The sequence below is a fragment of a genome, unplaced genomic scaffold (genome assembly GCF_019419815.1).
Source record: "Pyrus x bretschneideri cultivar Hongxiangsu unplaced genomic scaffold, Pyrus_bretschneideri_v1 Contig5, whole genome shotgun sequence".
Lineage (NCBI taxonomy): Eukaryota > Viridiplantae > Streptophyta > Magnoliopsida > Rosales > Rosaceae > Pyrus > Pyrus x bretschneideri.
In genome coordinates, this window is record NW_025999787.1 from 5570663 (window position 1) to 5584548 (window position 13886).

A 13886-nucleotide genomic window follows, 5' to 3' on the forward strand; every position below is an offset into this window, starting at 1 on the left:
TGAGCGGGATTGAACTTATATCACATAAGCGATGTCAGCATAGATAAATTGCAGTAAAAGAAGAGTATGGGCATTTATACCGAAAGGAGAAGTCTCCTACGTAACAGCTTTTACCAACAATCATTGTCGTCACGAAACTTCTAGCACTAAAATTCTTAAGGGGAGAAAAAAAAGGGTGGGTGGGCTAGAAAATAAAGTTTTGTAAAACATTTTCGAGAGGTGTAACCTTTGCTGTAAATCAAATATATGGTTTCCCAAAAATATTATAATAATAGTATGTAATAGGTACCCTGCAACACAAGTGAGCTAAAGGAAGTAGGCACAACCACAAGGTATCTCAACATCAAATCTTAATTCGTTATTATAAGAAATCAATACTCATTAATTTATATTGGCACACAAGTCCACTGCAAATATATTCAAATAATGAAAGAGGATGGATGTATGTTTTACATTCTAGTACTACATCACGTGAGCTACGCTAATCGCATCACATACAAGTCCAAAACATCACACAAAAAGACAGGCTAGCACATAAGCACATACTGAATACAAAGCAAATGTAAACGGTGCATGTAAACTACATGTGAAGTTGATCCTTAGCCCATGACAGTACAAATAACTAAGAGACACCGTGCAAACATGTAATAATGAGCAGATAACACGCAAGGATATCATCCCATAAGTTTATGCTCATAAATAATATTAAAAACATAAAGTGTACGAAAAACCTATTTGTAAGGCTAAACATAAGATATCACATCATAATATACAAAAACAGTTATTGGGAAAATAACATATATACATACATGTATATATATATATATGTAAAAACGAAAAGACCCACTCATAGGTACCTGCGATGTCACATCCTTTCAAGCTAAGAAAGTTGTAGTACCCGATAGTGGTCATACCTAAACATAATATTGAAACTCATTAGTAAAACTCAGCTTAAACGATCAAATTTAAGAAAACGGCGTGCAGATTTAAAATCAGAGCGTTGAAATACTCTAAGAGGGGTCTCGAGTAAATTTTGTAAAGAGTCAATGGTCAACCCTAAAAAACCAATTGAGATGCTCCCTATGTTAAAACTTCAGCATTTTCTTAAACAGATAAATGAACTTGGGACATCAAAATTAACTAAGAAGAGTTTCCGAGAAAATTTCATAAAAGTCAGCACAAAAGATATTTCAGGCAATGAATTCTTAGAGCATTCTGAAATATTCCGTATGCATTTTATAACCGGGCTGGGCCGGAACCCAGGTTCGGATCTTGATCCGGGTCGCGGATCTGGGCTTCCCCATTTGTTTTTTCTTCTCCAACAGGTTGCCTCTGCAACCGCCGGAATTTGGAAAAGAGATTGCCGGGATAAATCCCAGCTTTGACCAATCAAAAACTTCATTAAATCTGGCCTTACAATATGTCAAATCGAAGCTCAGAGAACAAGGAATCGGAATATACCAATGGGGTTCCCGTCCGTGATCGCATTTGGCCGGAAAATGGCCTGCAAGCGTGGAGTTTCTCGCCGGATTTTGGAAAAATTCACCGACAGCACGCATGCAGGTCAAACTCAATGATCTTTAACCAAAAACCCAATGCAACAAGGTTATTAATTACCTGGGTTCGATTTCAAACGGGTCCGCGCACCCACAGTACGAACTAGCCAGAGTTGGTCCATTCACACTCGTCGAAAACTGGAAAAGAGATATAGATGTGCATCCAGAGGTTAGGGCTCGAATGCCACTTCAACATTTCACCCAATTTATCATAGAGACAAAGAGGAAGAAATTTGATGTAATAGGGACACCCACCGACTTTGAACTCGACGGCATTGCGCCGGAGTTCGTCGTCGGGGTTGGGCTCGAAGTACAGAAAATGACAGAGGGTAAAACCCTTGAGTTTTCTCATGAAATCAACTTCACAGATGAAGGAACAACAACAATACCCCAGAAATAGTGAAAAGGAGGCATAGTTTCACCTGGGTTCAAGTTTGAGAGTTATGAAGCTCTCGGTTTCAATGGTGGATCACTCCACGATGACCCTATGATGCATGCAAACACATATTCATGTTCCTTGAGTCACAAATATGTTCAATATATGGTTTTGGGGTTCGATTCGCGAAGGAATTGAGAAGGGATTAAAGGTTGAGCTCTCGGCTTAGAAAGAGAAGGAAAATGTCGAGAGATGAAGAGATGTATTTCAGAAATAGTGAGGGAGGGTTGAGTGGACTGTGGGTAGAGAGAGAGAGGGAGAGAGACATGAGATAGTGGGAGAGAGAAAAAAAATGAAAAAGAAATGATGTCTCGTGAGATAGTGGACAATTCAATATTGTTTTATTAGGGAGAGTTGAGTTCAATGAATGACGGCACAAGAGTGGGTTTTCAGAACCTAATAAAACAATATTAAATTACCCACTTGCTGCACACTTAAACCAACTTTCTTGGTTTCCAACGTACACAACCCACAAGGCTAATCCGAAAATCTGACCAAAGCAGTGGCACACTGCACAAGAATTTCGAATTTGAATTTAGCTCAGGTATTTTTACACAATTTTAAATATAACTTGTTCGTTATAAGTTCGAATAGAGTTTTGTCTGCGGTCACGTGTTCCAAAAAAATAAGTACTATTCGAAAATAGTAAAAAAGACTGGAAAAGTGAAAGAAAATTAAGGTCTGAAGGCTTACGTGGCATCTTAGGAATATTTTAATAATTTCATTATTATTAAAAATAAAATATAATAAATTTTGAGATAGGATGTAACAAATCCTCTCACCAGAACTGGACCAAAAATAAAAACGTGGACAATTTGGTAATTACGATAACACAAATTTTACCAACATCACAACCGTATGTAAATATAGCGTATCATATTTAAAATTTCAAAAATAAACCCCAATGTTCTCCTCCTCTTCATGTTTCTACGTTCCCCACGTTCTCCTACCTTTTTCTTTTGCCTTTTTTTATTTGTCTTTTTCTTTTTTAATTGTCATTCATGCTCATTAATGATAAGTCGTAGCGAAAAAAAAAAAAAAAAATTTAGTTGCGTACGTGGAGTATGTGTGCCGATTGCTAGTTTGTTTTAAAGAGCGACTAGGAGCTCCTTGCAAGTGAACTCTTATCTTAGGATATGGATATGGAGCATGATTGAAGTTGATTTTTTTTATTTTTTTTTTAAATGCTTCCTAAATTCTAGTTAAGAATTCATTTAGGGAGCCCATTGAAGATAAACGACCATCGATATGTACAACATTAAAATCTAAGATAAATTTAACAAAAGAAACTACCTATCACAAACACAAAATAGGATATACAGTTCAATTCCAGCATATAGTTAAAAGCAAAATAGTAAGGGTGCGTTTGTCACCTCCTTAGGAGGGACTGACTTGAATTGCCTTAACCGAGATTATTATCTTACGTTTGATAAGGTCTTGGACTACAATAAATGGGACTCGCCTCAACTACGAGGCCCTCCCCACTTCGCTAAAACCCATTATCTAGTCCCGTACTTTTGCTTGGAATTAAGCGGGACTAAAAGAAAATCGAGGCCGAGATCCAGACCCCAGCTTTTGCTTGCTAAACAACAACATTCAATCCTTGGGCTTCTTTCTTCTTCTGCGGCGTCATCACCGTGGCCAGCAGTTTGCGGTGCTTGTTCTTCCTTTTTCCTAAAAAAATCCCAGATGGCTAACTTTGTGGATGAATAGAAAATTTCCAAAAAACCCCTGGGCTTTGCGTTCTTCTTCTACCCATCTCTAAAAAACCCTTTTCTCTATTTCAAATAATGCTCAAAACTTTTTTCTTTCTCGATCGACACTTTGACCAACTCATCGGAAAAGGAAAATCAAGAAATTGGAAAAATTAATGGAGTTAGTCAGATAATTGATAGATATGATGATTGATTGGTTATCTAGATTATAGAGTTCAAAGGAAAGATGGGAAGGATCTGGGTTATGTAGGAAAAGGAGAAAGTAAAGGAGAGATGTGATGGAGCTAAAGAGGGGGAAGAGGAAAGAAATTTCCAGAAAGGGGTAGAGATTTTTAGAAAAAAAAGAAAAAGAAAAAAAAAGAAGATGTTGAATTAATAATGATATATTATAAGAAATGTGTTAAATAATATAATATTATAATTTGTTAATTATCTAGTTTTTTAGTTTGACGTTGTACTAAAATTTTCACTAAGTATAGTCTAAGCCAATCCAACTTGGTCCCTGAAGCTAGTCCGATACAACAAACGCATCCTAATAGTATTGGGTTGGAACTTGGAGGAAATCCTATTCATTTGTTTAAGTTAGATCCAAAGTGGTTAGATTTATATTAGACTTGTCATCTATAATATTCAAATCTAAGATATCTTATTTACATGAGAATTATTATTAGCACTCTAAAAATCTCATTTTACACTCCTTATAAGTGTATTTCTTTTTCTAATTACAGAAAATTTAGAGTACTAATTAAGATTTTTGGAGTACCAATAATAATTATCATTTACAAAAGGAATTATTAAACCGTAATATTACGAGAAAACCATTATCAGTGTGGTTCAATTCAAAGAATACGGTCAATGAAGGCGAATATTGGACCCAAATTTGGTATGGGCACGAAGGCCGTTTGATTTGTTTGGGCTTTAGGAAGCCGAAGCCCATAACAGTTCAAGCCCAATAGTTTTCTCATTCGTTATTGTTTTTCTGAATCAAGAATGAACAAGGAACGGGCTATCGGAAATATATATATTTTAAGCAAAAGCATCCAACGGTCTTTAAAATATCTCAGCAAGTATCTCAGGCGCCGTCTGAACCTTCCCAACCGGCGCGCCATGGCGGCATCTTTGGTTGCACGATCCGCCACAACCCCACTCCCACGGCACGTCGTATCGAAACCCTCTCACGCCGATCACTTCCCCAAAACGACTTTAAGCTTCGAATCTCGCTCCGGACGCCGTCGTATTGTCCTGGCCCTGGCCTCTGATCGGTCAGACGACAACACCAGCAAAATCGACTGCGGCGATCACAGAAATCCGGTTGGAGGTGCTAGGGAATTAAGGAGCGCCTTGGAGGACTTCCCCTATGACGTAGTGTCGAAAGACCTCCACACTCTGCCGAGTACCACTTCTGCCCCTTGCGACCTGCCATTGTTGTCCTTGCTCTGTAATTTTGTGGAAATCGGGTGTCATTTTTATATTTCGTTTGTTGCTTGGTTCAGGACCTTTGTCTTCGACCGACCTCTCCAATCCGGTCTCTGATGGCTCCCGCCTTCGCGTTGCGTATCAGGTAGTACTATGTAGCTGCAACAAGTATTCAATTCACACTGAAAGCAGCAAACTTTTTTTTCCTACCTGAAAGTTAGTTAAGTTAGTTATTTAGAACAACTGATATTCAAATTCTGAAATTGGGTTTGTTATAAAAAGAAAAACAATTAAAGATGGATGAACACGAACGGATTTTGATATTTATGGATGAGTGAAAGATCATGATTGTATTTTATTTTGATTAAAATTACAAAGTGCACCTGTTGTAAAAGTAGCTGACTTTATACTTATATCAGTAACTTTTATGTTGTTGGTTTTATTAGAAAACAAGCTTTGGTTGAACATTCTTCTTATATCGATAATGTTTTTATTTTTATTTTTTCAGATGAGGAGCTGTCTTACCTAAATGTGTATGACATTGTTGTTTAGTAACATTTTTTTTTTTTGTTATATAGATAGGTAAAGTTAGATTAGTAGCGGTATCCAATTTGACTTAAAACTTGCTTCTCGTTCATTGGAACAAATATGGACAGCTGAAGTCTCACCTATTGTGTTTCTTAAGTTATTAACTATCTAGATTTGATGTAATTGCTGAGAAATATATCCTTACTTAAGGCTTTTGCTATCTGAACGGTTGATATAGACCACTAAGGTCGTCATTAATTTATTGGCCTGAACTTGAGAGTCTTCAGTTTAGGTTCTCAGTGGATCGTCTTTATGTGTGTATGTATGTGTAATTAACTTGAATAATGCTAATTTTTGGCCTTAGTAATATGAGTTTGGAAGTGGTTTTAGAATGAAATTCTGACAATTGTTTTGACATAGTTGAATGTTTAAATTTCAGGGGGTTCGTGGAGCATACAGTGAATCAGCTGCGGAGAAAGCGTATCCAAATTGTGAAGCAGTGCCTTGTGAACAATTCGATGCTGCTTTTGAGGTCAATACCTACTCATTTTTCATCATCACCATCTTTTTTCTTATTGTTGGATTAAATTGTGCAATTAATTTCAGCAGCATTACATTCTATTTATATTTACAATATTTGTTGATGAATAAGACAGACTTGGATTATGGAAATAAAATGATCACCAGGCTCTCAATTATTTATTATTAAGAGAAACTACATTTGTAAAATTTTATGGATGTGGTTCTTGTAATGCACATATTTCATGAACCTGAAGCCATAGGACCTTGCCAAGTTGGGCTGCAGGCAAAATGGTTTTCTTTAGGGGCATGATTTTGGGAGAAGTAATTGATAACGTGATTTTAAAGAACAGTGAAAATTTGCTTCTCCTTTTCTTTAAATTACCATAATTTCCAATTCTGCCATAAATGTTGGCTAGAAGCCTTAAATTATTTGAAATATGGGACCATTGTGTATTCAAAATGATTAAGATTTTACGTCAATTGTTAAAGTAGGGAAGGAGCTTTGACAACATTATTTCTATGCTCTATATTTCTTCCCTTTCTTGTGTTGTTTTTTACTTGTGCATATTTTGATGGCACAAGGAGTATGGTTAGTAGTTTCGTCTCTGATAGAAACACTGTTAAAAAGTCTGAATTTTCCACGGAAGCCGGCTCGAAATATTTGATCTTAGGTGCATTTCCCTCTGGAATATTACTGTTTGGGTACGACCGGACAACTACCGATATCTAAAAATATCTGTCTATGTATTTTCAGTCTGGAATGTCGAATCTTTTGCTTCTTAATTCTTTTTCAATTCCACTCAATGCAGGCTGTTGAACGCTGGCTTGTGGACAGAGCAGTCTTACCAATTGAGAATTCATTAGGTGGAAGCATCCACAGAAACTACGATCTTTTACTCAGGCACAGGTTGCATATAGTAGGGGAAGTGAAACTTGCCGTTCGGCATTGCTTACTGGCCAACCATGGTGTTGAAATTGAAGACCTGAAAAGGGTTCTTAGCCATCCACAGGTGTATAAAGCATTTCTCCTAGATTCTCTGTTCATACTGTATTTTATCATGGTTCTCCCCTGTAACTAGTCATATTTCAGGCTCTTGCTCAGTGTGAGAACACGTTAACAAAGTTGGGATTGGTCAGAGAAGCAGTGGATGATACTGCTGGTGCAGCAAAGGTAAGCCCTTGATCAGATAGTTGGACAACTGATTTTCTTCTCAGTAAGTCCTGATGCCAAGTATACCTCACGAGTCAGGATATGCATGTAGTATTTGCTTTTGGTCACAACTCCCTGAAGAATGTGGACTTACATATATAAATTGTAACTATCTTGACTTTTTTATTAATCTAGCTGACCATGCATTTTATAAATTGTAGCATGTTGCTTTCCACAAATTGAAAGATACAGGAGCTGTTGCCAGCTCAGCTGCTGCAGTCATATACGGTATGCAAATACTTGCGCAGGATATTCAGGTTTGTCTCGGAGAGCATTTGGTGTTTTCATGACTTATGCCGCACTCTCGTGGTTACTTATTTGAAATGTACAGGATGATTCTGACAATGTTACTCGGTTCCTAATGCTTGCAAGAGAACCAATTATTCCTGGCACAGATAAGCCATTCAAGGTTAAGCCCTTTCAAGATTAACAAGTTTTGGCTGTTGTATTGTTTACCTCCTTTTTGTAAATTGATTTTTTTTGTTTTGTTAATAACATGGTTATTGGATTTTAGACAAGTATAGTCTTCTCACTAGAGGAAGGTCCTGGGGTCCTTTTCAAGGCACTTGCTGTTTTTGCTTTGCGTCAAATCAATCTTACGAAGGTGGGTCCTGGGGCTTTTCCTTTCCCTGTGCCCTTCCTATAGTTTGTTTTGCAAGTGTGGTGCACCTAACAATTACTGAATTTGTTTCGTTAACCAGATTGAAAGCCGTCCTTTGCGTATGCAGCCCCTGCGAGCATCTGATGATAGTAATGGTGGATTATCAAAGTAAATACAGTAACCATATCAACTGAATTATACGTCCATGTTAATGAAATACACACTCACACAGAGTCTATGGCATGAATATTATTGACAGGCCTCAATTCCCTACCCAATTTGATTTTGGCACCAATACATAACTGTTTTGATCTATTTAAGAGTTGTCTAGTTTCACCTTTTACATTTTTCCTGATCATGCCCCATATTTTCTTACAGATACTTTGACTATCTTTTTTATGTGGATTTTGAAGCATCAATGGCTGATCAGAGTGCACAAAATGCCCTTCGGCATCTGAAGGTTTTTGTTTTTGTTTTGCTTATCTTATGTTTAGGGCGGTTTTAGCTTTAGTTGAACAATTTCTTTAAACTACGAAGGAAATAAATCTTAAAACAATATACATTTCCTTGCAGGAGTTTGCCACATTCTTGCGGGTGCTAGGGAGTTACCCAATGGATACAAGCATGACATGACTGACTGACCGACCTACATTGTGGTAAGAAACTTGTGAATCTATCATACTTATTATACACAAAGTTTGAATCCCAACAAGCTTTAGTAGCACCACAAAGTCACACAATAAAAACAAAATCAAGACTGTATAGTCTTCACATTTCGTTTTGATACTTATCATTTCAAAGTGTTACCGGCAATTATAAGAAACTTCCTCCAATTTCAGTGTTTTTCTTCTCGGTGCAAGTGGTACAAATTACAATACATGTTAGTTGAAATTTTGTCACTGCCATCTTTCTTCTTTGTTTTTATATTCCATAGATGTCCAAGTTCAAATAATTGATCGTATGCATCAATGTTTTTAAGTATGTTATTGTAACTATTAAATCTACGTTTGCATAAAAAGTTCGTGTAATTTTTGGAAACGGATAGAAGTTCCTTATAATTTTCCTAAACCTGGATGTAGCTTGATGTAATTACTCTACATAAATATTTACAACAGAGACTGTGTAAAAGAAAGCAGCAAGTGTATTTTTTCTTCTTAATAGCGACCGTCTGATGTACTTTCATTCTGATACTATTTTTTTCTTTATTGATCGCTGGTGTTGCTGTACAGGGTTTATATTTTCGAAAAGGTTGATTTTCGTTGCGCAGTTTTATCTTCCATTATTGTCAAATTTGATGAAAATTTACCAAATAACAGCACAAAATTTCTAAAGTTCGTTTTACTCGCTGTTATGCGTCCATGCAAGTACAGAAGTTGGGAAATATCTTGTATTCTCTTACATTTTTTTTCTTTTCTTTTAATTGTGGGAACTACCTTAAGAACTACCTAGGTTTTCATTTCATTAAATTTCCCGGTTCTTGAAAATTCAGTTATCTCCCACCCCAGCATCATTTTCTTCTCAGTTTTTGTTATGGTGAATGCCGTCCGTATGACGGCTGTAATTTCTACTTCTGACGTCAACAGTTTTATTGAAATGTACGGCGAGTTGAATACCGATCAAAATCCATGTGGCTGGGACAATGGAAGATATAAATCGATAAATATTTCATACACCAATGGATGTTATTGCGAGATGTATTCCCCTGTATTCTACCATTCTGTTTGTAAAAATTCCCTTTAATTTGTTTTTATATAAAATGGTTGCATTTTAATCAAATAGAAGAAGGAACTTGCCAACCACAAGTTATTATTAACGTGCCTTGAATTGCAAGTAAAATGCCCCAAAGTCACAGGGCTTGTTATGAAGTACGTTTAAAATGACAAAACGTTTTTAGTGAAAATGTTTTGGAACTAGTCCTTAATACAAGTGCAAGTTATGTGGCTGTTGTGGGAACATAGAAACCTCTTCTCTAAAAGCATTTTCAGTTGTTTTAAAATTACTCCCAAACAAGCCTTATGGCTGGTGCGCCATAGTTTCCATTTTTCATTTCTCCCCTTGCATCCTGGTCATTTTCTGGAAGTGATCCAAAGCCTGAGGCGCCAGAAGTCAGTTCACCTGGGGCCATTGATGCTGCCAATTACCGGAAGATACATCATATGGTGGGTGCGCTGCCACACCGCACACTGAGTCGTGTAGCCAAGAAGCATGGACCCTGTTATGTACCTTAAACTGGGTCAGTTAGATGCTGTGGTCATTTCATCCGTCAACGCCTCCGGGAGGTGTTCAAAATGCATGAGCTTACATTTACTCAAAGGGCTCTGGTTTTGGCAACAGAGGTTATGTCCTTTAGGTCAAGGGAGTATTTTCTTTGCTCTTATGGACATTTCTGGTGGAAGCTGAGAAAGATTTGTTTTTTCGAGCTACTGAGTGAGAAGCGTGTGCAGTCGTTCAGTCCGTAAGAGAAGAAGATGCGCGGAATTTTGTTGAGTCCATTGAATCAATAACTCACAAGGGAGTTGCCTTCAATTTAAGTGACAGGTGCAGCAGCTTCACAAGTGCCTGTAGTGTCAAAAGGCAGCATTTGGGAAGAAATGCAAAGACCAAAAGGAGTTCCTTTCGCTACTAGGCGAAAGCATCAAACTTGCTGGTAGATTTTACATTGCCGATTTGTTTCCTTCATTCAGATTTCTTGAGTTCGTTACTGGGACGATCCTTGCTATGAAAGACATACAAGAAAGCTCAGTACAATTTTCGAAAGTATCCTCGACAATCAAAAGGTCAAAAGATCCAAAAAGAACGAGATGATCACTAGTACTAGTACCAGTACCACTAGTACAACAGGCAACGACAGAGCGGAGGAGGACGAGGATGTCTGAGGAGGAAGATTTTGTCAACGTACTTCTAAGACAGCAGAGTCCATCAGACGGGGTTCAATTTCACAACCAATCAGATCAAGCTACTGCCATAGAATAGGCAATGACTGAGTTGGTGAAAACCCCAAAAATCATGGAGACGGCCCAAGCTGAAGTGCGACAATTAGTTGAAGGAAAGAAAAGCAAAAAATGGACCACTTGAAATCAGCGGTGAAAGAAACTCTTGAGGTTCCACTTTTGCAGTCCCTTTGATCCCACGAGAAGCAAGGTAAAAGTGTTGAATCGCCGGATACAAAATACCAGCTACATCAAGAGTGATCATCTGTTGAGTTTAAGGGTTTCGAGTTAATGGCCGCCTTAATCCAAGCACAAAACCATATTACAGAGAAGAGTAGAAGAATTGGAAGTCATGTAGGGAAAAGTTCAGAAAGAAAAGGCATGAGAGAGAAAGAGTAGGTTGATGAAACCACATAAACAATAAGGTAACCTTCAAATCCATATTACCCAGTTACATCAAGCTGTGTTTGTCTACTGTAACGTTCATAACTACCATCATTACCGGCGGCAACCCTCATTTCACCTCCCAGAAGCTGTCCCTGCACCAGCACCACCAGCACCACCAACTACCTGTCACAATTACCACAAAACCGGACAATAAACCCTCCGGCAATACGAGAAAGCACTCATGAAGATTATATATAAACATTCATACTTTCATGGTATCAAAGGGGCAGCAACTTCAAACTTCATTGTCACATATGCAAATCAACTTCACCATGGTCGTTTTATAAATGCTACCAAAGCATGATCCACTTAATTGTTACACAATTAATCAACAACCATTTCCGTAGTCGATGCATCTACAGAGAAACCCCTCTCCACCATTTCTGTGCATCTTTTATTCTCCCCATCTTGCAAAAGCATCCATAAGAGTGTCGTAAGCAACTGTATCCGGAACAACTCCCATATCACACATCTCCAGAACAAGCATTTGGGCCTCATCTACCCTTTTATGCTTGCAATAGCCATTTATCAGTACGTTATAACTACGAGCATCAATCATGGAGCCCTTGCTAAGCATTAGATCAAAGACTTCTTTTGCCTCATCCATTTCTCCTCGCAAGCAATAACCATCCATGAGCGAATTGGCAGTAACCGTATTAGGTTCAATATCTCCTAGAGTCATCATTTCTACCATGTTTTTAGCTTTCCCGACCAAGCCCTCCTTGTAGAATGTATCAATCAAGACATTGAAGGTATGCAGATTTGGAAGGATACCTTTGCTCACCATTTCATCAAACAATCTCGCAGCTTCTTTCCGCTCCCCTAATTTGCGTACTTCATGAATCAAAGAAGTATAGGTAATGACGTTGAGAGCAATACCTTTATCGTCATTTCTGAGGAGGGCTTCAAGAAGAAATTGTTAGTGGTTAGAGGTGTGGTTAGAGGCCGGTGCCATAACAAGAAGAAATAGTCCGCAGCATCTCTGTGAGTTCCAGCGAAAATTGAGTGGTTAGAGGTGTGGATGGAGGTTGAAAGGCCACAAGGGAATCCATTTCTATATTTTGTACAGGCTAAAGGCCCTTAATGTGTTAGGAAAAAAAAAAAATTTGTTAGTTTTCCAAATCTTTTGAGAATAGTGAGGAATATCTTAGGGACGGTTTTATAGCCATTTTATACTAATGTCCGAGAGAGAGAGAGAGAGAGAGAGAGGGTTACGATGAATAAAACGATAATTCACCCCCCTTGTTTGCCACCGGAATTCAAGATTGCAGGTTCTCTGTCAACAATAAAGATGCATCCATGTCACAACTCAACTGCAAAAACTAAATAATTCAATTTGAAATAAGAGGGAGTTATAACATCTTGAAAGGGGATAGAAACTGCTTCTCATGAGCAATTATCTTTACTAATTAATAAAGCTCTCTTTGTCAATCAAAAGAGGATGAAAAGACAAATTAGTTTTCTATTGCACACAAAAACATGATGGGCAATAATGTAATTTCATAGGTCCAAATTTTACTGTTTTTATTGAAACCTCATCTACATGTGATATTAAAATACCTTCAATATTAAAAAAAATAAAAATAATTAAAAAACCAAAAATAAAAACCTCCCACCCCCCACATTTTCTCTCTCCCTCTCTCCTTCTACAGACAAAATGTGTAGGCAAATGCTAGTATTCCTATAAAGACATGTTTTTGTCTCCCTTCTCAGTTTATGTTGTTCATTACGTGCTCGTCCTATTGAGAACAACGACTACGTTGAAACAAAGAGAAGAGAAGATCAAAGTTTGAACTGAATCACGTTGAGTTCTTTTGCAGTTACGGACTAATATCAATCTAGGTTAATTTTTTAAGGAAAACTAATGAAAAGAGCCTGAAAACTTTGAGTTTTAATAATAAGAACAAAATAAAAGGTAAAGTGAATAGTACCAGGATTGACTTTTTAGTGTAAAAGTTTTTTTTTGTTAAGTTTCTTATTTTTTATTGGATATTATGACTAGTTGAGCATGGTTTAATGGCTTTGTTGGTTTTGATACGGCTCAGTAGTGTTGATATTTGGTTTTCATGTTGAATCAGAACCAATCAATCAAAGCATTAAACTCGTTATTTACACTGCATTTTATTTATCCAATAATTCTGCATGCTTAGTATTGTATCGTTTGTCGTGATGTTCATATTAACTCTCAATCATTTTCGTCTTGTAAAAAATCGTCCTTATAACTAATCATTGAGTTCTGTCTTGTCATCAGGATAATGGATTGGTTTTTTGTTAATATGGATGATATTGTAGACCATAATTCTGCATGGTTCGTATTATATCGTGTGCATGAACATCCTAAATATATTGAAAAATATATGCAATATATACATATACATATACATATATATATAACAGTAAAACTATATAATAATATACTGGAGTTTATGCATTATGATGAATGCTTTTATGTAATCGGAGGTTGATAAAATATCAATCTGTGTTTTAAAAGTACATGAGTTGCTGGAAACAAAAGAAAGCTTTTG

General features: G+C 37.1%; 1 protein-coding gene and 1 long non-coding RNA gene across 5 annotated transcripts; one reads left to right on the forward strand and one right to left on the reverse strand.

Annotated features, from left to right (window-relative positions):
• Window positions 1–60: 60 nt before the first annotated feature.
• LOC125470249 lies at window positions 61–2389 on the reverse strand. Of its 2 annotated transcripts, none has more exons than XR_007252529.1 (3): window positions 1979–2389; window positions 1462–1694; window positions 61–914 (listed from the first exon to the last, which is right to left on the reverse strand). It is a non-coding gene; the product is annotated as an uncharacterized LOC125470249 (long non-coding RNA). The 2 variants fall into 2 exon arrangements; XR_007252528.1 differs by having other exon boundaries at window positions 1618–1694; window positions 1979–2347.
• Window positions 2390–4722: 2333 nt separating this feature from the next.
• Window positions 4723–11374, forward strand: LOC103948900 (arogenate dehydratase 2). 3 transcript variants are annotated; one of them, XM_048569420.1, is made up of 12 exons: window positions 4723–5100; window positions 5201–5268; window positions 6091–6183; window positions 6983–7183; window positions 7264–7344; window positions 7545–7640; window positions 7715–7792; window positions 7898–7987; window positions 8085–8152; window positions 8363–8444; window positions 8558–8640; window positions 9568–11374. In XM_048569420.1, the coding sequence occupies exons 1-11, from the start codon at window positions 4815–4817 to the stop codon at window positions 8615–8617; spliced, it is 1203 nt and encodes a 400-aa protein (XP_048425377.1). In that variant the 5' UTR covers window positions 4723–4814; the 3' UTR covers window positions 8618–8640; window positions 9568–11374. The 3 variants fall into 3 exon arrangements, with proteins under 3 accessions (XP_048425377.1, XP_009358262.2, XP_009358261.2); XM_009359987.3 differs by lacking the exon at window positions 9568–11374 and adding an exon at window positions 8824–9142; XM_009359986.3 differs by lacking the exon at window positions 9568–11374 and adding an exon at window positions 9214–9472 and having other exon boundaries at window positions 4724–5100.
• Window positions 11375–13886: the final 2512 nt, after the last annotated feature.

Coding starts and splice junctions, on each gene's coding strand:
- LOC103948900 (XM_048569420.1), top strand. CDS start 4,815: ATGGCGGCATCTTTGGTTGCACGATCCGCCACAACCCCACTCCCACGG. Junction 5,269..6,090: donor GCCTTCGCGTTGCGTATCAG/GTAGTACTATGT, acceptor TTTAAATTTCAG/GGGGTTCGTGGAGCATACAG. Junction 7,793..7,897: donor GCACAGATAAGCCATTCAAG/GTTAAGCCCTTT, acceptor ATTGGATTTTAG/ACAAGTATAGTCTTCTCACT.